Source organism: Oncorhynchus mykiss, chromosome 15 (assembly GCF_057628025.1).
Source record: "Oncorhynchus mykiss isolate SJ-2025 chromosome 15, ASM5762802v1, whole genome shotgun sequence".
NCBI classification, from domain to species: Eukaryota; Metazoa; Chordata; class Actinopteri; order Salmoniformes; family Salmonidae; genus Oncorhynchus; species Oncorhynchus mykiss.
This window is the reverse complement of record NC_143036.1, coordinates 63,977,368-64,001,555: the sequence shown is the minus strand read 5'-3', so window position 1 is coordinate 64,001,555 and position 24,188 is coordinate 63,977,368. Positions and strand designations below refer to the sequence as shown.

The window sequence follows — 24,188 nt, the reverse complement described above, 5'->3', positions numbered from 1 at the left end:
TCCTCTGTCTATCTGTGTCTGTGTGAGGTAGGAGTCCTCTGTCTGTCTGTGTCTATGTGAGGTAGGAGTCCTCTGTCTGCCTGTGTGAGGTAGGAGTCCTCTGTCTGTCTGTGTTTGTGTGAGGTAGGAGTCCTCTGTCTGTCTGTGTCTTTGTGTGAGGTAGGAGTCCTCTGTCTGCCTGTGTGAGGTAGGAGTCCTCTGTCTGTCTGTGTTTGTGTGAGGTAGGAGTCCTCTGTCTGTCTGTGTTTGTGTGAGGTAGGAGCCCTCTGTCTGTCTGTGTTTGAGTGAAGTAGGAGTCCTCTGTCTATCTGTGTCTGTGTGAGGTAGGAGTCCTCTGTCTGTCTGTGTCTATGTGAGGTAGGAGTCCTCTGTCTGCCTGTGTGAGGTAGGAGTCCTCTGTCTGTCTGTGTCTGTGTGAGGTAGGAGTCCTCTGTCTGTCTGTGTCTGTGTGAGGTAGGAGACCTCTATCTGTCTGTGTCTGTGTGAGGTAGGAGTCCTCTGTCTGTGTCTTTGTGTGAGGTAGGAGTCCTCTGTCTGTCTGTGTCTGTGTGAGGTAGGAGTCCTCTGTCTGTCTGTGTCTTTGTGAGGTAGGAGTCCTTTGTCTGTCTGTGTCTGTGTGAGGTAGGAGACCTCTGTCTGTCTGTGTCTGTGTGAGATGGGAATCCTCTCTGTCTGTGTGAGATGGGAATCCTCCACCAGATAAATGTTAGTACTGGGAGGGATTGGGTGATCAGTTCGCTGTCTCATTAGCTGACGGAGGGGGAGAGAGAAAGAGAAACGAGGGGGGGGGGACTTCAGTAGAGTATGTAATAGGAAGCCAGCCCTTTCTCTCTCTCCTCCTCTCTCTCCCCTACCCTCTATCATCTCTTTCTCTTTCACTCATCAAGTCAGTCCTGCAGGCGGTTGGATGGAATAGCAGCAGCGCTCTCTTCTCTGTCTTCTTTCTGGGAGAGTCACCAGGGAACCGTCTCAGTGGTACTAAAGTGATTGAAGAGGATAAGGACTGGGTCAACACAAGAACAAACAGGGAACCAGGGCTTTGGGATCGGGACAGAGACAGAGCAGGAGAGGAAGCCTTATAAGGTGGGTCGTAGGCTGGGCTGTCCTAGGCTGGGACAGGGGTATGTGGACAGTCAATCTTTGTGACAGAGAGATCACTCACCGGGGCCGTGACACAGAGGCGGTAGTGGGAGAGGGCTGCGTGGACTCGGGCTAACAGGTGCAGGGTCTCACTGGTAGACAGACGGAAAGGGAATAAGAACGGCTGAAAGGGAACACATTTAGACAAGTATTAAGAAAATCTCCAAAATACTTCATCCAAATGTAGCTAAATTTGTGTCTTGTTAATTTAGATGCCTGTTTACGGTTGGTGGTTTATTTTCTCCTTTCTATAATGATGGATAAGGGGTTTTCTGTGTTGAGTTTTGTCACAATATGTCTGGAATGACGTGCTGTGAGGCGTCTGCAAAGTATTGCTGATCATTGAATGTGTTTTTGATTGTTCTTCATCACTGATGTTCGCACACCATTCTGTATTTATGGTGGGATACATGTTATATTAACATTTACATTGAGTAGAAAGAAGTATAATTGTTATAGGTCGTACTATTACAAATATATCAGGGTGATCACAAGTGTGCCTTTGCTCTGGGACTGAGATTGTCATGTTGTCTGACATTAACTATATGAGTAAAAATAGAAGATTGTGAGTCTGAGATGATTGACGATAAACCAAAGATATTGTTAAAAAAGTATTATTCAATTCTATTCAACTGGTTACTGTAGAGCCCTGAATCCTCTGTTTTCGGAACACAATCACTCAGTTTTCCTTAGCTCTCCCTAGTCAAACGTGTGCTTGGCAACATGTCCATGTCCCCGAGCCATTAACTTGTGAGTGACAAGGTGTGGTGTGAATACTCGGAGGCCCTCTGGTAGATCCTGTAGGCAGAGGGATCACTCCGATACAGACAATTCACACAGATTAACTCTATACTCTCAATATATTATTATTACTATTATTATTATTATTTACCATCTGCTATTATTTACATGCTCTAGGTCTAAATAGCATCTCTGTCATGACTAGAGAGAGAGACACAGTCTCTTGTCTAATTTATGTGTTGTAATTACAGTGTGGTTATCTCTATCTAAAGTAGGAATCTTTGTACAAATAGGACCAGGAAGAAGAGCGAGTCTAGACCAAAACAAGCCATTTATCAAGTCGTAACCCAGATGAGACTGCTTTTTCCTCATTACGGTCCATGTACAGTGCATTCGGAAAGTATTCAGACCCCTTGACTTTTTCCACATTTTGTTACGGTACAGCCTTATTCTAAAATTTATAAAATTGTTTTTTTTCCCCTCATCAGTCTACACACAATACCGCATAATGACCACGTTCTAGTGTACAAAGCCATATGGAGAGCCATAAATATTCACATTAATTTGTCTGGCAAGACTGTACTCTGTCCAGAAATACTGCAGCTTGCAAATGTATAAAAAAAACTGAAATATATTTTTTTATATTCAGACCCTTTACTCAGTACTTTGTTGAAGCACCTTTGGCAGCGATTACAGCCTTGAGACTTCTTATGTATGACGCTACAAGCTTGACACACCTGCATTTGGGGAGTTTCTCCCATTCTTCTCTGAAGATCCTCTCAAGCTCTCTCAGGTTGGATGGGGAGTGTCGCTGCACAGCTATTTTCAGGTCTCTCCAGAGATGTTCGTTCGGGTTCAAGTCCGGGCTCTGGTTGGGCCACTCGAGGACATTCAGAGACTTGTCCCAAAGCCACTCCTGCGTTGTCTTGGCTGTGTGCTTAGGGTCGTTGTCCTGTTGGAAGGTGAACCTTCGCCCCAGTCTGAGGTCCTGAGTGCTTCGGAGCAGGTTTTCATCAAGGATCTCTCTATACTTTGCTCTGTTCATCTTTCCCTCGATCCTGACTAGTTTCCCAGTCCCTGCCACTGAAAAACATCCCCACAGCATGATGCTGCCACCACCATGCTTCACCGTAGGGATTGTGCCAGGTTTCCTCCAGATGTGACACTTGGCCTTCAGGCCAAAGAGATCAATCTTGGTTTCATCAGACAAGAGAATCTCATTTCCCGTGGTCTGAGAGTCTTTAGGTGCCTTTTGGGCTGTCATGTGTGTTTTACTGAAGAGTGGCTTCCGTCTGGCTTCCGTCTGGCCACTCTACCATAAATGCCTGATTGGTGGAGTGTTGCAGAGATGGTTGTCCTTCTGGATGGTTCTCCCATCTCCCCAGAGTAACTCTGGAGATCTGTAGAAGTGACCATCTGGTTCTTGGTCACCTCCTTGACCAAGGCCCTTCTCCCCCGATTGCTCAGTTAGGCCGAGCGGCCAGCTCTAGGAAGAGTCTTAATGGTTCCATTTAAGAATGATGGAGTGTTCTTGGGGACCTTCAGTGCTGCAGACATTTTTTGGTACCCTTCCCAGATCTGTGCCTCGACACAATCCTGTGTCAGAGCAAAAACCAAGACATGAGCTCTACGGACAATTCCTTCGACCTCATGGCTTGGTTTTTGCTCTGACAGCTGTGTGCCTTTCCAAATCATGTCCAATCAATTGAATTTACCACAGGTGGACTCCAACCAATTTGTAGAAACATCTCAAGATGATCAATGGAAACAGGATGCACCTGAGCTCAATTTTGAGTCTCATAGCAAAGGGTTTGAATACTTATGTAAATAATGTAAAAACCTGTTTTCGCTTTGCCATTGTTACTGTGTGTAGATTGAGAAAAAAAACATTAATTTAATACATTTTAGAATAAGTCTGTAACAAAACTAAATGTGAAAAAAGTCAAGAGGTCTGAATTCTTTCCGAATGCACTGTAAACCTGCTCAATTGTGTGAAATATGAATAGTCCATTACAAAAGACAGAGGAATTTCTCTCATTCAATAAGGACATTATGGCAGAGCCAGATGATCAGATCTCCTGTTCAGCATCTAGGAAAAACGAATCGGTTTTAAAATGTCATCATACATTCATCGACTGGTCGTTTTTGAAAAGAGAGACTCCCTCTGAAGTGGTCAGATGGAACATTCCTTAGGCAAAGGGCCAAACAACACACAATAAACCCAATTATTCTTATACCCCTTCGGTAATGTATTGCTGTATTTATTCAAGTCCACCTCCTTTGTGGAGACCGATTTAATTGTCATCGCCAGGATTCCTGGCAAGGCTTCAGCAAGCAGCAGTATTTCTGGACTGACTACAGTCTCGCCAGACAAATGAATGTTTATGGCTATCCACATGGCTTTGTACACCAGAATGTGGAGCATTGCTCCTTATAAGGCTGTTATGTACATCAATGTGGAGTTTGGTTGTGTACATGGAGGTCAGTTGGGCGGGTCAGTTGTACTAGCTAGGTGCCAGTCATATTTGTAGGGATCTCCATGATATCACCTGACAGGTTATACAGTATGACCGTGGTAGATTTAAAGCAGGAGAGAAGTTTCAGTTGTATGTGTCTAATCCTGCTGAGGTGGTGTGTCATGGCAGGCCTGTGTCTTCTCTCACTGTAATGACTCCTGGCACTCAACAGCAGTAGAGGCTCCGGTCTCCAGCGATGGCTTAAGCAGCTGTGAGGCTGACATCTCCAGTCCAGCGCAAGGGCTTCTCTCTCCGTGAACTCACCCCAGCTAGGGTGGGCTGGGATAGGGAGGGCTAGGGCCGGTTTAGGAAGCCATTCTGCCAAAGAGATCTTAACCCTTCTGCACTTTTCCATATGCGTTCTAATTCTTCACACGCGGCCCCTCAAACGACGACCCAAGCCCGTCATGCAGGTTACATTTCAGCTGGGTGATATATGGTTCATCTGATCCCAGTGCCTCAACCTTTCCGTCAGCTGCATCCCAAATTGAAAGTTTCATAGATATCCCACCCTCATCTATAAGCCATGAGAATATAGATCTGCCTTTGTTTAGGTGCATTTTATTGTCTCCCCCATTTTTTTTGTTTTGTTATTAAACCAATATGGATACTTTGCGTACAATACATTGAGTGGCATGGCCATGGGCAGAAGAGCCTGCACATTTTTTGGTTCGCAGTAAGAGAATCTCTCTACAGGAGAAGATCCCCTGGTAATACCTGTCTTCATCAATAATGGAGCTCCTCTTGTCCAATAATGGAAGCAGAGTGAAGGCAGGGCAGGAGATTCTCCCCCAGCTCTTTTGTGTAGATGAATCTCATCCATATTTAACAGTGAGCCATGTTAAACGATGTGGTAACTGATGGATTTAACTGTCATGTGACGCTCTGATCTCTCTCCTTTAAAACGGATCCTCCTTATTTAGTGTTATTATTAGAACCGGACGTAGTTACCATAGGACAGGAAGTAGACACCATAGGACAGGAATAGATCATGGAGGGCTGCATCACTGCTAGTTGTCATCCTACCGTTCTAATCAGGAATTGTTTCAGACCTGGGAAACCAGATGAGTGAATCAATCAATTACTGGGATCTATTAACTACCGGGAAGATAATAAAATCAGCAGTGCTGTGGCCCTCGTGGACTGGATTTGAACATCCCTGCCATATCTGTGGTACTGTAGTCTGACCAGTGATGTCCCTCTCTCTTCCTCCCTCAGGTTATTTGGACTAGGTGTGGTGTGAGGCCCTGCTGTCATGAGGTGGCCGGAGGGGGTCGTTAAGACCCCGCCCTGGATAGGAGTCAGATCCACCCTCCTGGCTCTCTCTCTCCTCCTCACTTGTGTCTCCAGCTTCCTCCAGCCACTGCCAAGAGTCTTCCTCTCCTTCGAAGGTAAAGAAATGTCCTGTTTACTCCAACAGTGAATTCCTAAGCATCGGACAGACATGCCCTCCATCTAACCTTCTACAGAACATCCGTAAAGCATTACCTCTTAGGCTTAGTCTCATCCTGGTCTGCTGTGTTTTACCACAGCTGTGATGAAACACAATGAAGCTATTAGTTTATAGTGTTAATGGGTCACATATGGTCAATAACAGATTGATGCCCAACCAGAGGATGTACAATCATCTTTGTCATTTTGAACTAATGAGAAAATACTCTATAATTACCTTCTCTGCAATGTCTGAGATGAGATCGTTGAATGTTCCCTTGACTGACATTTAATCAGTGTTCTCCACCAGATAGTGGGAGGCCGGCTCTAACCTTTAAAGTACCCATGCTGCATAGTCCCTGTGGGCCTTAACATCGACATGTTCTTGGTTTCGGCCTGTGAGACCCTGAAATCGTGGTTCCATTTCTTTGTTCTGTTCCATGTCATTGAGGCGAGCCAGAGCCGTACCTCTGTGAGATTGTACTGTACTGTGTCATGAATGACTGACTGCCCTGGCTCAGCCTGGTCCTGGTTAACGTTAAACACACACAGTGGGTGGAGGCACAGTTTCCTTTCCCTGTGAGTGTTGTTACAGACTCTTGGTCTGATTCTTCTTCTATTTAATTTCCATGACACAGATAATTGGATGAATTATTAACCCTATGAACTAGGAAGGAGTTTGCGGGGGAGGAGGGGTTGTTTCTTGTTTCTCATGCTTTCAGGAACCAGCTACCCCTCCTCATAAGTGGTGTAACTGTACACTGGTGTTGATGTTGTACAGAAACTGATGGGTATGTTTGATCATCTTTCAGTACCTTCAGGCCCAATGCAGGAGAGACTGTGTGGTTGTGCTAAACTCAGCAAAAAAAGAAACGTCCTCTCACTGTCAACAGCTTTTATTTTCAGCAAACTTAACATATGTTCATACAAATATTTACACAACAAGATTCAACAACTGAGACATAAACTGAACAAGTTCCACAGACATGTGACTAACAGAAATTGAATAATGTGTCTCTGAACAAAGGGGGGGTTCAAAATCAAAAGAAATAGTCAATATCTTGTGTGGCCACCAGCTGCATTAAGTACTGCAGTGCATCTCCTCCTCATGGACTGCACCAGATTTGCCAGTTCTTGCTGTGAGATGTTACCCCACTCTTCCACCAAAGCACCTGCAAGTTCCCGGACATTTCTGGGGGGAATGGCCCTAGCACTCACCCTCCGATCCAACAGGTCCCAGACGTGCTCAATGGGATTGAGATCCAGGCTCTTCGCTGGCCATGGCAGAACACTGACATTCCTGTCTTGCAGGAAATCACATACAGAACGAGCAGTATGGCTGGTGGCATTGTCATGCTGGAGGGTCATGTCAGGATGAGCCTGCAGGAAGGGTACCACATTAGGGAGGAGGATGTCTTCCCTGTAGCATTGAGATTGCCTGCAATGACAACAAGCTCAGTCCGATGATGCTGTGACACACCGCCCCAGACCATGACGGACCCTCCACCTCCAAATCGATCCCGCTTCAGAGTACAGGCCTCGGTGTAACGCTCATATCTTTGACGTTAAACGCGAATCTGACCACCACCCCTGGTGAGACAAAACCGCGACTCATCAGTGAAGAGCACTTTTTGCCAGTCCTGTCTGGTCCAGCGACGGTGGGTTTGTGCCTATAGGCGACGTTGTTGCCGGTGATGTCTGGTGAGGACCTGCCTTATAACAGGCTTACAGCCCTCAGTCCAGCGTCTCTCAGCCTATTGCAGACAGTCTGAGCACTGACAGAGGGATTGTGCGTTCCTGGTGTAACTCGGGCAGTTGTTGTTGCCATCCTGTACCTGGCCCGCAGGTGTGATGTTCAGATGTACCGATCCTGTGCAGGTGTTGTTACACGTGGTCTGCCACTACGAGGACGATCAGCTGTACGCCCTGTCTCCCTGTAGCGCTGTCTTAGGCATCTCACAGTACAGACATTGCAATTTCTTGCCCTGGCCACATCTGCAGTCCTCATGCCTCCTTGCAGCATGCCAAAGGCATGTTCACGCAGATGAGCAGGGACCCTAGGCAGCTTTCTTTTGGTGTTCTTCAGAGTCAGTAGAAAGGCCTCTTTAGTGTCCTAAGTTTTCATAACTGTGACCGTAATTGCCTACCGTCTGTAAGCTGTTAATATCTTAACGACTGTTCCACAGGTGCATGTTCACTAATTGTTTATGGTTCATTGAACAAGCATGAGAAACAGTGTTAAAACCCTTTACAATGAAGATCTGTGAAGTTATTTGGATTTTTATGAATTACCTTTGAAAGACAGGGTCCTGAAAAAGGGGTGTTTCCTTTTTTGCTGAGTTCATGTCTGTGTTGCACATGTGTCTGTGCAGCATCTAGGTGCTCAGACAGTGTTAAGAGGTGTTGTGACTGTGACTCATTGTTTTTGGAACGGCTGTGATGTATTGTGGTCATCTTTTTCCTTGACTCCAGGCACCTTTCTCTTCCTCTCACTGGCTCTCATCCTCTCTCTGCCCCTTTTCTCCTACTGTCTCTCCTTTCTCCTTTCATTTACTGACGTTCTCTCTCCTCTCCCTCTCTTCTCTCTGTGTTTCTCTATGATTGTCTTGAGTGCTGTAGCCCAGTGCTGTAGCCCAGAGACAGGCAGTGAAACGCCCAACTCAGTAGAGCTGCTCACAGACAGGACCCAGGCTGTATACTCTTGTCTAGGTGATGTGTGGAGCATTACTGGTGGCTTGGAAAAAGCCTGCTAACTTCACTGCAAACAGACCAAACCACTCAAATACCTCTGTGGTTTTACATACAACCACGGTAGGCCTATTCACTCCTGCCCTGTTAAAATGTCTATCCTCCAGGATTCACCATCAACATACTGGGAATGAATCTATCCCTGCTGCTGATCATGGGATTGGTCAATCCCTTTTCCATGTGTGGATTTGATTTGTCCCCACTTCTTGCTTTAGTGTAGTTCTACTGTATCTTAGTGAAACGTCAAAGGGAGCGATTATCAGTCAAATATGTTCTAACGTGGTTCTTGGTTGGTTAGCTCTGGTTTTGTGGTGGACCGGTAGAAGCTCTTCTTTTTTTTAAAGTCAGATGTGTGTCTGTCACTTAGGATGATGTATGTAGGTGCTTCGCTGTGCTTCGTTCTCATGGGACTCATTGGATTGAATTAGTGTGAAAACAGAAGGGGAGGGGATTTGGCAGTGACCAGAAGGACGTTTCAAAGTAAAGAAAGGAATGGAGATGTGATTGGGAGCCAAAATTTCAGGTGTTGGTTAGCTTCCATGCTGTGATTTTAGAGCTATTCTATCCTAGATGTTAAGCACAGGGGAGTTGAGCTGAACTGATCTTTGTTGGTGGAGATGGAAATAATTTGCCGTTGGGGCGGACAGGCTCCATATCTCATCCTGCCTTCAGTGGAGCTTCTGCCTGGGAGAGATCCAGATGTAGGGAGTTTATACTCCTCTGACCCAGGGAGAGGGCTCTTCTCTCCAATAAACTCCAGTGTGGATTTCCCCACTGAGGGAAGTATTTGGGGTGCATGGGCTCTCTCCAGTACCAGGGTGGGGAGAAGAGAGGTGCAGGGCCCAGAGAGGGTAACAGGTGGGGGGTCCAGTCAGCAGCAAGTGTAAGGGTGTGTGTTAAAGGTTCTGCACTGGAGGCGAGATATACTGTAGTTCCCTGGAGTAAACACTCTTTCTTACTACAGCCTAAACTGACTAAACCAAAATAAGAGAAAACAAACTCTGGGAGGAGACTTGTGTCAGTACACATTATCTCACTCTCTCTCTCTTTCTCTCTCTCTCCCTCTAGCTACCCATCTTTTCTTCCCTCTCTCCTGAAACTCTAGCCGAGGGTAAGGCAGGTTCACGTGGCTGAGTGAGTCAGCTTGCGTCTCCAGGAGAGGTTGCCGTCACTGACATTCCTGCTCCCTCACACTGCTTAATATTGTCTCGGAGAGGCAAACGCAATGCAATGGGACAACAACCAAAACACAATAATAAACAGTGAAAAACGCAGGCCCCAGAACGTAGCCCTATATAATAAACAGTGAGAAACGCAGGCCCCAGAACGCAGCCCTATATAATAAACAGTGAGAAACGCAGGCCCCAGAACGCAGCCCTATATAATAAACAGTGAGAAACGCAGGCCCCAGAACACAGTCCTATATAATAAACAGTGAGAAACGCAGGCCCCAGAACGCAGCCCTATATAATAAACAGTGAGAAACGCAGGCCCCAGAACGCAGTCCTATATAATAAACAGTGAGAAACGCAGGCCCCAGAACGCAGCCCTATATAATAAACAGTGAGAAACGCAGGCCCCAGAACGCAGCCCTATATAATAAACAGTGAGAAACGCAGGCCCCAGAACGCAGCCCTATATAATAAACAGTGAGAAACGCAGGCCCCAGAACGCAGCCCTATATAATAAACAGTGAGAAACGCAGGCCCCAGAACGCAGTCCTATATAATAAACAGTCGAATACAGCCATACGTTTCAATAAAGCTGGAAAATAAACGAGGGGCTTCAATTCTTTGCAAAAATCATTATGGATTTACTAGCATGATAAGGGATTTGTTTTTAAACTTTTGTTTTCAATCACTTTTATTTTCTCCAATATTTAGTCTCGCGTCCCCTTTCATTTCATATATTCCAAAACACAGACTCCATCTGTTGTCTCAGTGAAAGTTAAAATAATGAATAGCAGAGTGTTCCGAAATCTGTGTTTTGTCAACCATGGATAAAAGAAGATAAGGGCCATATTTTCCCATGAATCATTAAAATGTGAGAATGGTACAAAGCCCAGGACTAAGGACTGAATAATAAACCACTAACAGTGAGGCTTCCTATAGCTTTCTCTGAGCAGGTGAGGTGTAGATTAGACTGGGCTAGGTCTAATCCAAGGCCAGGATCCAAACAAAAGCAGAGAAAATGTAATAAAATATTTGGCTGAATCCTGGGCTAGGATTACCTAGTCCATTCAGATTCACACTTCACCTGCTCAGAGAAAGCTTTGTGATTTGGAGCCCTTGGCGTGGTGATTTGATGGCTACTACTACCACCTCTGTCATGGTCCACAAATCAAGTGCACTGCGATGTTGATAATCTGTGTTGATTTAAATCCCTGCTATAGATTAATGGAGATTTGTTTCCATTTCAACTAAGGTGGAAAATGTATCTGGATCTAGTCCAGTGGTCATATAGCATTGTCCTTTCTCAAATGGATTCAGTGACATAGGTGATACGCTTTTAATCAGAAACCGAATGAACTTCTCTCTCTTGGCTTTTTACCCCGCAAAAAAAAGACTTTCAAACATGCAGTATCTGGATGTCATCTCAGTTTATTTAGCCAAATCGCTGAGCATAGAAGAAAACGTTTGATCATCAGTTTCTTGGTCAGAAAGGCCCTGGCTCATGCCATGTTGATACTTTCTGTTGTTTGACCCAGGTGAAACATTTCACAACCTTTGTTAGGCTGCGTTCTGCACCTGCCAGTGAGTTTACATGCCAGGAAGACAATGTTTTAGCCCTCATCTAATTGTTAGGAGGCCATATTAACGAGTTGCGAGCCCAGGGCTATGGCAACTTCTTCTTAAGCCTAGGCGTCCCACAAGCGGGACAACTTCCGGGGAAACTGGAGGGTGCGCTATTCAAATAAATAATCCTAAAAGGTATGAATATTAAACATTTAGGTACATATAAAAGTGTCTCATATTGGTTGAAAGCTTAAATTCTTGTTACTCTAACTGCACTGTCCGATTTACAGTAACTATTACAGTGAAAACATGCCATGTAATTGTTTGAGGACGGCGCCCCACATCAAAATATTTATCCACCGGGACAGGTTTCATAAATTCACTAATAGCGATTAAATATTCACTTGCCTTTTGAAAATCTTACTCTGATTTGTCAATAAAAGGGTCCCAGCTATAACATATAGTGTCGTTTTGTTAGATAAAATCCTTCTTTATATCCCAAAAAGTCAATTTAGTTGGCACCATCGATTTGAGTAATCCACTCGTTCAACATATAGAGAAAGGAATCTGAAAATCTACCCCTAAACTTTGTTTCAACAAGTCAAAATATGTTTCTACTTACTCCTCAGATACCCTAAAATATAAGAAAACTGTATTATTTCTTACGGAAAGAAGTATGTTCAATAGGAAACCGATTTTAGCAGGTGTGTTCTGTCATGGCGAGAGCAAACACAAATTTCCAAGACTGGGTCCCTGTACTAAAACTGATATTTCTTCTTCATTTTTGAAGTTACCTTTTTTGAAGAAACCTTGCACATAGACTGCTGACACCCAGTAGAAGCCATAGGAATTGCATCCAGGAAGCTAATTTCCAGTATGCCCTTATACTTTCCATTGTAAGAGCATGGTCTCTCTCAAATAAAAATATTCCGGTTGATTTCTCTTTGGATTTTCTCCTACCATACCTATTGTGTTATATTCTCCTACATTATTTTAACATTTCTACAAACTTCAAAGTGTTTTCTTTCCAGTGGTACCAATTATATGCATATCCTGGCTTCAGGGCCTGAGCAACAGGCAGTTTACTTTGGGCACGTCATTCAGGTGGAAATTTAGAAAAAAAGGGGGCCTAACCCTAAGAAGATTTATTACACATCTAAGGCTGTCTGTATACGATCTGGTAGGATGATTTGGGTTTTGTTTCTCTCTGGGGGATTGTGGAGAGGATTATACACTAAGGCAGTGGGTGTTGAAAGTCATGGTCACTGTCACCGCTGACAGGGTGCGTGTGGCTCAGGGTGGGTGGTGGTCTTTGTTTAAGATGTCATTAATGTCCTTCTATCCTGGTAAAACACTGCTGGTGGTCAGGGTGTCACTATGGAAATTATGTTGGGGAAAAAAAGTAAAGTGTATGTGTGTGTGTTTAGCAGGTGTCTATTTGAATCCTCCTGTCTAGTCCTTGGTAGAGAGCCTTGGTCGCTTAGCTGCAGTTAGAGATGTGTGGGAGATTGATTAAGATGGTGTTCTTGTAATGAATGTTCCCTCTCTCTGGGAGCTACTCCTGTTCTCAGCCAAACCCTGAGCGGAACCAGACGTCTCACACACACAGCCGTCTGTCTCACAGCCTTTCACCATAGAACGGATGCTCTGGTTCCCCAGCTTCCTCAGATCAGTTCCTTCTTTTATCATGCGTCATTAGAATCTCCTCCTAGCCCTCATTACTTATAAAGGATGACAATCGGGTGCTCGTCCAACTGTAAAGTATGTTTATTTAATTGTGGGATGGTGTGTGGGTGTGTGCTCATGCAAATTCTTCACATTTGATTACTTTCTGATGGTATACCTTTCCGCTGAATCACCATGGAAACTGACCAGGGTTTTTTTCGTCCCTCTTTATAAAACAAATTGAGGCTGTGAGCTGTTAAGTGAATATTTGGAATACTTCAGGTATCCTGAAAAACGTTTGCGTTTTACTGAGGGAAATCATAAGGTGCATTCAGTGAAACTGAAACACAGCCAAAGTAAAACATTCTCTGAATTCCTACGTGAAGGAATCATTTGGAAGATAAACAGCAGAACCGTGCCAATGTAACATTCACCTCCTGTAAGATAATGTCTCACACTTTACATCTAATGGGAAGGTCTGAGCCAGTGGTTTGATGTTCAACGTTTTATCCTTGCCGAACCTAAACCTTTAAACCTGACCATAAATCGCCTAACTTGCCCCAGATCTCATGATAATGTGTTCTCTGTAGGTTTGCCCTTTTGTCTTCTATCCCCGACCCCTCCGCAATTACGGGGCCTGGATAGGTCAAACAGACTGCTGCCTGCATGGTCGTCAGCAGGGCCAATAGGAAGTCGAAGGTCGTCAAAGGTTATAGGCAGGGCTGACGAGGGGCAAAAGTGGACCAGTGTGTCTGCATTAGTGCTCAGGGGCATGGAAGTAAAATGTAAAATGCTTATAATTTCACACAGCATCCCATATCTGCTTTACAATATTTTTCCCAGAGTGCATCTAAATTTAATTTGCAACATAATTTGCTTTTGAAGTGAAGTCACATCCGTGATGGTATGCTCCAGGGAGTTCAAGGCTATACAAACCGGTGACCTGTCAATACTGTCGACAGAGAGATGTTTAGACATACAAATAACCAGGCTGACAAGGGTAATTTTTTTGTGTGGTTGTTGTTTGTGTCTCCAGGCATGTGTCCTGTTACTAGCCGAGCTAATTGATTGAGTTAGAAACAGGACATTCTCCAGTGAAGGTTAGCGGGTACAGGCTGCAGCAAAGCCTACGGCTGCTGTGTTTGCAGACAGGGTTTGACAAGCCTTCTGTCAGTCATACCTTTTCTCTCCTTTCTCCCCTTTCTCTTCCTGTCTCGGTGTTTTGACATTCCTGTCTTTGACCTTGCCGCCCCAGATTAATGTTTTAGTGTTCATCCCGTGCACCATGTTGAAGGGAAATCAATGGCCATCAATATGGAAGAGACAGTATCTTTCTGGAAGATACACAAGGTTAAATGAAAATGGTGACGGTTGGTCTTTGAGAATTTAGGCTATTGATTCTGTGAAATGTATTCTCAATGTTGTTTTTCTGTCTTTTTTACAGATGTATCATTAAATATTTTATTTTGCACACAGAACTATTCTCATACTAGTTTTGAGCTTAAGTGAGTTTCCATAGAAAAAGGCCAAGGTTATCTACATAATAAAAGGGAAAATGTTCAACTAACACAGCTAGACTATTACATACAGTGCATTGGGAAAGTATTCAGACCCTTTCCCTTTAACCACATTTTGTTATGTAACAGCCTTACTGTAACAATGATCTTTTTTTTTATCTCATAGATCTACACACAATATGCTATAATGACAAAGTGAAAACTGTTTTTTAGACATTGCAAATGCATTAAAAAAACAGATACCTTATTTACATAAGTATTCAGACCCATTACTATGATACTCGAAATTGGGCTCAGGTGAGTCCTGTTTCCATTGATCATCCTTGAGATGGTTCTACAACTTTATTGCAGTCCACTATATTAAATTGATTGGACATGGTTTGGAAAGGTTGACAGTGCATGTCAGAGCATAAACCAGGACATGAGGTCGAAGGAATTGTCCGTAGAGCTTATATAGACCGGTGTGTGCTTGCTCTGACATAGGTTTGTGTCGAGGCACAGATCTGGGAAGGGTACCCTAAAATGTCTGCAGCATTGAAGGTCTCCAAGATCACAGTGGCCTCCATTATTCTTAAATGGAAGAAGTTTGGAAACACCAAGACTCTTCCTAGAGCTGGCTGCCCAGCCAAACTGAGAAATCGGGGGAGAAGGGCCTTGCTCAAGGAGGTGACCAAGAACCAAATGATCACTTTGACAGAGCTCCAGAGTTCCTATGTGGAGATGGGAGAACCTTCCAGAAGGACAACCATCTCTGCAGCTCTCCACCAATCAGGCCTTTATGGTAGAGTGGTCCTCAGTAAAAGGCACATGAAAGCCCGCTTGGAGTTTGCCAAAAGACACCTAAAGGACTTTCAGACCGTGAGAAACAAGATTCTCTGGTCTGATGAAACCAAGGTTGAACTCTTTAGCCTGAATGCCAAGCGTCTCGTCTGGAGGAAACCTTGCACCATCCCTACGGTGAAGCATGGTGGTGGTAGCATCATGCTGTGGGGATGTTTTTCAGTGGCAGGGACTGGGAGACTAGTCAGGATTGTGAAAATGAACAGAGAAAAGTACAGAGATCCTTGATGAAAACTTGCTCCAGAGCACTGACATCAGACAGCGGCGACGGTTCACCTTCCAACAGGGCAACATCCCTAAGCACACAGCCAAGACAACGCAGAAGTGGCTTCGGGACAAGTCTCTGAATGTCCTTGAGTGGCCCAGCCAGAGCCCTGACTTGAAACCGATCTAACATCTCTGGAGAGACTTGACAATAGCTGTGCAGCGACGCTCACAATCCAACCTGACAGAGCTTGAGAGGATCTGCAGAGAAGAATGGGAGAAACACCCCAAATACAGGTGTACCAAGCTTGTAGCGTCATACCCAAGAAGACTCTGTAATCTCGACCAAAGGTGCTTCAACAAAGTACTGAGTAAAGGGTCTGAACACTTATGTAAATGTGATATTTAAAACATGTAATTTTTTTACATTATAAAACATTTCTAAAAACCTGTTTTTGCTTTGACATTATGGGGTATTGTTTGTAGATTGATTGGGGGGGAAACAATTTAATCAATTTTAGAAAAGGGCTGTAATGTAACAACATGTGGAAAAAGTCAAGGGGTCTGAGTATATTCCGAATGCACTGCATTCACTAACAATGGAACAAGGCTCAGAGTGACTCTTTGGATTAACTTTCTATTATACCAGTGGAAATCACTGTAGCGAAGTAAAAGTCGTCAAAAATAGTCAAGTACTTTACACCACTGACCCTCACCATCATCCAACAGCACTGACATGACCATTTGACCTGCATGATGTCAGCCAGGAAATATTAACGTTGTAATCCAACAAAACGACGATCTCAACATGTCATCTCCGCCCCATTCGCCTAAACTTTACTCAGCCTTTGCTTCAATTCCACCACCATCACTAATAAATCAGAGAATCTCATGGCCCAATACTGTCTATTAAACCTCCCCTGAACCTGACAGTTTCAAGTTTTATTAGTCAAATGGTATACACCGTCCAATCAAACGCTTACTTGCAGGTTCCTTCTCAACAATGCAACAAGAAGAAGATATAGAAGTTAAGAATACGTACGTAAAGTAAATGGTAGTAGAATAGAAGAAAACATTTTAGCAGAAGTATAATACAGGAAGGAACATTTTATAGTCCAATATTGACTCTCCCTCTGGTCTCATGGGGCCCGTAGTCTGTAGCTTAACTGACAGTAAAAATACATTTGATTTGGTATCTGCGGGCAGGGTGAAGGTGTAACCGGAGGACTGGTTAGGTGAAAGGTTGTGAGAGGCCCTATATGGGGTTGGTGGGATTCTGTGGCAGGTGAAGATGCCAGGTGCTAATTAAGGCTAACGCTAGCTAGCGTGATGGACAGGTTGATTTGCGTCTCCGGTTTCAGACTCCTGAAGGGAATATTACCCAACGCCGCCGCATCTCAGGTCATCCGTGTAACGAAGATTGCTCTGACGCTGGTGATGAGTAACCTCACCCTGCAGAGTCTTAGAGAGCCACACTCTGAGACTCTTGTTCCATCTTGTCCTACCCTTGTGTCCTACGTAGTGAAGATGGAGTGAGAAATGAATGATAGGGAGGTTATACCAAAGACTAAAAGGAGAATAGTCATCCGACATATGACCATGAGATTCCCCTGACATTATGTCTGGAGACTGCTAGATAATGCAGTAACTTGCAGAAAATGGTGGGAAGAGGATGATATATTGGATGGGATGAGAGTTAGTCAGCCAAGCGGTTGTCCCTCTCCCTGTATGTCTATGGAGATGAGTGTGTTGATGCTTGAGCGGTGAGTTTGTGTGCTCCTGCTCCTCTTGCCTGGCCGAGAATGTGGAGAATGTCAGATAGACAGCCAGCCAGACGACTCTGTCGCCCTGCACTGGCCACTCTGGGTGGTCCCTCTTTACGAGGAGGGACAAGGAGGAGACCATACTCTGGCACGATACCCAAACCACCCCCTCTGCTTTACCTGCCTATATACCACCTGCCAAAACACTGTATACTGTAGAGTTACTGTAGGCTAGGCCTATATCCCCATGGTGATGGAAGAAATGTCCTCGTGCGGGTCAGTGTCTCCAGAGCCAGACCGAAGCTTTGAGTTGCCAGGATAAAGGTTGTGAGTGGCGCAGTATGTGTGAATGTACCAACATTGTATTAGAGGAGTGTAGCCATGCAGAACTGAACCCAAGGAGATGTGGCATTGTCCTCACAAAGAGCACCGACACTTGGCAAGAGGTCTAAAGTCAGACGTTTATAAAGAAACCCACTCCATCTTCAATGGGTACATGAATCAGGGGGCGGGGGTGTACTAAGCCCATGCTTCAATATTTATCAAGGCGAGTGATTGGGATCCGCCTACTCCTGCCCCTGAAAACAGTGGAACACAGGTCCTATTCGTTGAAAATAGATGATGCCTCATTTGCATGTGGTTAATGAATTCATGATGGCCTTCAAGGGTGCGGCCCATTTGAAAAGGACTGCATTGAATCTGAGACACAAAGGGAGGTTTGTGATTGGCCGCCTGCCCAGCTCTGTGGTGTTAATGGGGTCTGAAGACCTCTGGGCCTTTGGCTCTCAGACACCGAGGTAGCCAACATCCAGCAAGAACTCACACTCCACAGGCCTAGTTAACCATTTAACCTAGTCTAGCTTTGCAGTACTCCTATGAGTAGAGTGGATTAAATATTGGTTGTGTAGACTTGGTTCTCTTAAACTTCATCCCCAGATAAAGCCTTGGCTGGAACCATGCTGTACCGTGTACGGCATCCATATTAGGAAGTTGTCAGTTCACACGATGCCGTAATCCTGAACTTTTGATACCTCTCCTGCCTCCTTGTGCACCTGACCCTGCCTGGACACAGCTGGACTACAGGTGTCATGGCTCAGTACAGCCTGAGAGTGTCAGTCCCCAGCTGGTGCCCCCCACATAGAGAAAGGGAGAGTAGAATGAGTCTGTCAGGGTGGCTCAGTGGGCCGACCAGCACAGACTGCTGGCTCCATGTCCTTAAACCCGGTCTTGGGGGGACCCACAAAGTCATCGCTATTGTAAAAGCCAGACGGCGTACTTTCCAGCGGCGCTGAATCTCTATTTTTACGATTCTGCAATGTGATAAACTGTTCCTTGTATGGCGAGCCAAACCTAAAACACCACTGGCTTGTTTACTGGTGGGGATCATGGTGGAGGCCCACTACTTTGATCAGCCTAACAAATGGGAGAGTTAGTCTGTCATTCCGTGTAATGGGTTTTCACTTCGCCGGAGGGAAACTCCTTATTCTCTGTGGTGGCACCATCTCTCCCCCCCCCCCCCCCCCCCCCCTCAATGTAATCACAGCACTGTGAAACAAGACAAGGCCTATCCCATCTATGAGCACTGCAATCTCTTGAGCACTGCAATCTCTTCTGATTTTAATTATAGTAAAACCATCATGGGCGGAAGGACAAGTCCCTGCTGTTGCCCAAATCCTTTCACTTAGATTGTACAGACTGACATCACAACTGTTTTGTTCCTTTTGGACAGTACTATGTGGCATGCAGGACGGTTGTTGCCTTTCTCTGCTATCCTCCCTTAGTTTACAGAGGACTCATTTATAGGGAATGATGATCAAAGCTTGTAGTCTTGTCATGTCACTAGACGTTCCTGGTGGGTACATTTTAGACTGGATTAAAAGCCTGCTGTCTAAAACAGATTTGCCCTCCGTGCACATGGTTCACTAGACAGGGGATCAATGCAAATGTGAATCAAAAGTGTGTTAATAAGCTGATGAAATATAGATAATCTGAGATCCTGCTGTAATGTCAAGGTGAATGTGTATCCATTAGGCTCATTAGTTACATTATCACCATCGAGGATCTCTGACCCAATGTCTTGGGTGACCGCTAGTATGGATTTATATCTGGGTTTTAGTCTTGCATGCGAAATATGTAGACTACTTCACTCAGACTAGATAACATCTGTAGTTGCTCTGCGGCAGTGTACGACCATGCGAAGCCCGCAACCCACCACCACTCTTAAATATTGAATGACCGTTGTGGTCTCTTGGCCCCGACTGAAGGTTTTTGTGCCGCTTCCGCTTGACCAAGCTCTCACAAATGAACCACTCTTCAAAGGCACTAGAGGTATTACTGTGCTGAATCACCTGCAGCGGTCGGCTGCTCTGCAACCCGCAGTCCACTACATGGGTGAACGCGCCTGGTCAGAACGCTATTCCTGCACAGCGGAGCCCCCATGGGTGAACGCGCCTGGTCAGAACGCTATTCCTGCACAGCGGAGCCCCCATGGGTGAACACGCCTGGTCAGAACGCTATTCCTGCACAGCGGAGCCCCCATGGGTGAACGCTCCTGGTCAGAACGCTATTCCTGCACAGCGGAGCCCCCATGGGTGAACGTGCCTGGTCAGAACGCTATTCCTGCACAGCGGAGCCCCCATGGGTGAACGTGCCTGGTCAGAACGCTATTCCTGCACAGCGGAGCCCCCATGGGTGAACGTGCCTGGTCAGAACGCTATTCTTGCACAGCGGGAGCCCCCATGGGTGAACGCGCCTGGTCAGAACGCTATTCCTGCACAGCGGAGCCCCCATGGGTGAACGCGCCTGGTCAGAACGCTATTCCTGCACAGCGGAGCCCCCATGGGTGAACGCGCCTGGTCAGAACGCTATTCCTGCAAAGCGGAGCCCCCATGGGTGAACGCGCCTGGTCAGAACGCTATTCCTGCACAGCGGAGCCCCCATGGGTGAACGCTCACAGTCAAAGTGAACTCTGGAGTCCTACCAGGAGGCACACGGGGGAAGGTGCGGCCCACCTGCCCACATAAATAATAGACTACCCACAATCCTCTACTCAGTCCTCAACACTGCTCTGCGTTCTCCTACTGCGGGCATGTTCTATAACGAGGCCAGAAATGTTTTTGTATCCTATCTATGATGCCTAAACAACAAGGGACACGCCATTTCATCCTCAGTCATCACCACAGCAGCTCAACCTACATACCAGACCTCCCCAACGTCTTTCTGTCAAGGGTGATGTCTTCCCATTTCATGACCCCCTGAATACTTCAACCGAGCCAATAACAATGACCAACATTCTTATTCATTATGCTTAACATTTAGAGCCAGTTTATCCTCAAGCCACATCTGAGTGAATCCAGTCTACATAAACAGCACCAGCCATAGCAAACTGGACAGACAAGGACAATTTTGCCAATTATATCCACAAACACTTATGACATACTCAGGGTCTCTGCTGGTGATGGCATCATAGTGGAAAGCAGGCTAAGACCATGACTAATAAATATTACTACAACCTGATGGATTTATAATTCATTGTGATGAGAGCATATGGGAGCTCCCATTTGATCATTTGGTTTTCAATAAACAGGCCCGAGCTCATCGTAAGAGCATGGGTTTGAATGTCAACCCAATGATTTATATGGCAACAGACAGTACTGTATCAGCCACGGTCCTCAAATGCTTTAAGCAATACTTCTGGAACTCATTATTACTGATCTATGACAGACATTATATAGTTTAAGTTTAGATTACATTTCCACAGCCACGTATTAATGTTATGGGGTCAAAATCTTAACTCGTCCCACAAGGATGACCTCCGATCCCATCAGGTCAAAGGTTAATGGGTAGTAGAATAAACATCCACAGACCTGCCTGCCACCATCTCTCTTTGTAAGCCTATCTCATTATAAATTAGACCCATGTTAAATTGTGCAATCCCATGTATCTTAGGTAGAAAATGATGGAGAAAGCACTTGAAGTGAGTCTTGTTGTTTTCTTTAGAGAGTGCAGGTGTGGTACACCAACGGCTATTGTGACATTTAGATAGAAGGCTGTAATGCTTGCCCAGGCATGACTCATGTGTTTCCTGGTGGGGTCATGATGAGCAGACAGACACTGGATCCCATGGTATGCACCAGAGGCAATGCTCGCCTCACTGTGGATCAGTTGGGTGGCGGGGTCATGTGACGCACGCCTGCCGCGTTTCCCCCCAAAACACTGGACTTAGTTAGGGCTTCCACCCACGGGAGGAAACATGAAAGTCTCCAATTCCTCCACTGAGAAAACAATACAGAGTTAATGATAATAATAACAGTTATTTCACCCGGGCCACCTCACCCCACACCCCTCTGAACACTTTGTTCCCCTTGTGGAATGTTCCAGAGGGAGAATATGGATAGAATCAGACTGTACCAAGAGCATTGACTTTAGGGGGGATTCCAGATCCACATTGAGCAGGGCTACAATAAAACATTCTGTAAACAGGAATCATTAAGTGAGAGTCAACACCTTTTGCTCCAGGAAAAACAGAAGCAGGAGCCCGCAGGCTTGTAAACTGAACACTCCTTTCCCTCAAGGATAAGAAAAATATTAAATAAAACCCTTTCCAAGAAGGTCTTTAAATCTCTCCCCTGCCTGTTATTCTGGAGGGATGTAGGTAAGAGTGGTTTGGAGTGAAGCATGGTTTTAATTAGTTACCTCTTCACCCCTGGTGGCACGCCTGGCTTGCCTGATCTCTGGCAGAGCTGCTGTTGAACATCTTTAGCCTGATGAGCCGAAGGCTTGAGCTAACCCAATATCTCCCTGAGCCCAATGCGACACTATCTCCTAAGCTGTAAAGCTTTTGAGATGTGGATCTTCTCCTTTTTCCAGAGGTTCCCTTTATTAAACACACATTGGCTTGTTGGAGTTTGACAAGGGCCTTCGTATTAGATTTGAGTCTGGTGGAAACAAAGCATATTTTGTGTGTGTGTGGTGTGTGTTCTTTATTCCGCACTGTGAGAATGCTCATGCCTAAAATTATACATGATACACCAACCGACAAATGTATGCTTTTTTTTAACAATATGGCTTCAGTTGATTTCTCTACATGTGATTGGGGCGTAGGATATGAGGATGCTTATAGAGGTATGTCAAGATCAATAGAGTGAAGAGGCGTGGGAAACGGTACTTATTCCTGTAAACAACTCTAGCTTTATTCCATACGGCAACAGCACTAAACACACATCCATGATCAAAAAGAGAGGGGCAGGGGAGGCACTGGAAAACGGCTTTCATTCAGGATAAAAGGGCCTCGACCTCAAAAGCAATGTGCAATACTATTGAATAGAATAATGAAAAGTGACTTTAGCCTGGAGGCCTGAAGGAGAGCACAGCCAGCCTGTTTGTTGATTAGAGAGAGAAGACAAAGGAAGAAGGATCAACTTGCTCTCAACTCCTCCACTCCTGCCCTCTGTCAATAGTGATGAATATGCATGAGTTTGGCATAGACAGTGAAGGCCTTTGATGGTTTGGATGGAGAGCTCTCCGTCTCTGGACGCTTAGAGACAGAGGATGTTTACTTCTTCCTTCTAGCTTTAGGACAATAAGGGCTTTTACAGTAGCTGGTCGGTCAGAGAGACAACCAAGTAAATGGTTTTTCCACAGATCTCTTTTGCTCACCATGATAGTCCAGTGTTCATAAAGTGGCTGGAAAGTTGTGCTGTGTGGAATCTATTGCATGTGTTGCAAAACAGATGCAATCACTTTTTATGCACTTGTTGTTTAGTCAGTGTTAGCTGACTTGGTATAGTCCTGCTGTAAACGATAACAGATTCCTCATTATTTCCCACCATATCCCACAGACCTGCAGGCCTCCCAGACGGTGGAGTACTACAGTCTGTCAGACAAGGCCATGGACTACAGGATCCTGTTGATGGATGAGGACCAGGACAGGATGTATGTAGGCTGTAAGGACCATGTCCTGTCTATGGACATCAACAACATCACCCATGGGACACTCAAGGTGAGTTCCTCTGAGCAGTCCGTTAAAGTGCTAAGAGGATTTTCCTTGCAGCATCAGGGAAATGTTTAGTTGATCATTGCTTGTTGTGATAGTATTGTAAGTAGAGAATGGATATAGCAGGATACTGACTTCATCTGCCTTACAGAATTATAGTATGATGGTGTGTTGACTCATAACTCCCTGTCCGTTGCCTACATTACTTCCATTACTTTCCATCCTATTTATCAAGGAGACAAAATTATTTTGATCTCATTTAGCTTTCCTTGCATGTGGCAGATCATGGCTGAATACATGATGCTAGTTATTTATACAAGAACAGTAATGGTGGTAATTAAATTATAATATAGTACATTTTATATGCTAGATCACACCCATTTCATGGAGCAAAATATATGACATATATTAGTGGTGCTTGATGCAGTTCTGTGATTCTGTAACAGAAGTTCCCTGCTAATTGTATCTCTGTGTGCAGTGAGGGAGCCATCCTGTCTGTAATTGACAGGTGTGAAGAGCAGAACAGATGGGAATGCATTTAGTTTACCCCAGAGAGAGCTGTAGCACATCCATTTGCAAAGTAATTGCCTGATATGTTCCCAGCATTAGATCCTTCAAGCTCCTCACGGGATTGGAAATATAGCATTTACTGTAGACAAGTTATCATCATGATTGGGAAGTTCACTAAAGTGTAGAGCATCCCTATTAGGAAGTCACTACAGTGTAGAGCATCCCTATTAGGAAGTCACTACAGTGTAGAGCATCCCTATTAGGAAGTCACTACAGTGTAGAGCATCCCTATTAGGAAGTCACTACAGTGTAGAGCATCCCTATTAGGAAGTCACTACAGTGTAGAGCATCCCTATTAGGAAGTCACTACAGTGTAGAGCATC

General features: G+C 45.0%; 1 protein-coding gene across 4 annotated transcripts in view; it reads left to right on the top strand.

Annotated features, from left to right (window-relative positions):
- LOC110490773 (semaphorin-3C) overlaps nucleotides 1–24,188 on the top strand; it is a 56,398-nt gene that overhangs the window by 10,029 nt on the left and 22,181 nt on the right. Inside the window, exons 1-3 of one of the 4 annotated variants that reach the window (XM_036944874.2) lie at nucleotides 834–1,083; nucleotides 5,616–5,788; nucleotides 23,141–23,301. In XM_036944874.2, coding sequence (XP_036800769.2) covers nucleotides 5,653–5,788; nucleotides 23,141–23,301 — 297 coding nt within the window. In that variant the 5' untranslated portion in view covers nucleotides 834–1,083; nucleotides 5,616–5,652. Of the gene's footprint in view, nucleotides 1–833; nucleotides 1,084–1,131; nucleotides 1,289–5,615; nucleotides 5,789–23,140; nucleotides 23,302–24,188 lie in introns of those variants that run through there. The other 3 variants (XM_036944875.2, XM_090200774.1, XM_090200775.1) reach the window with 3 other exon arrangements.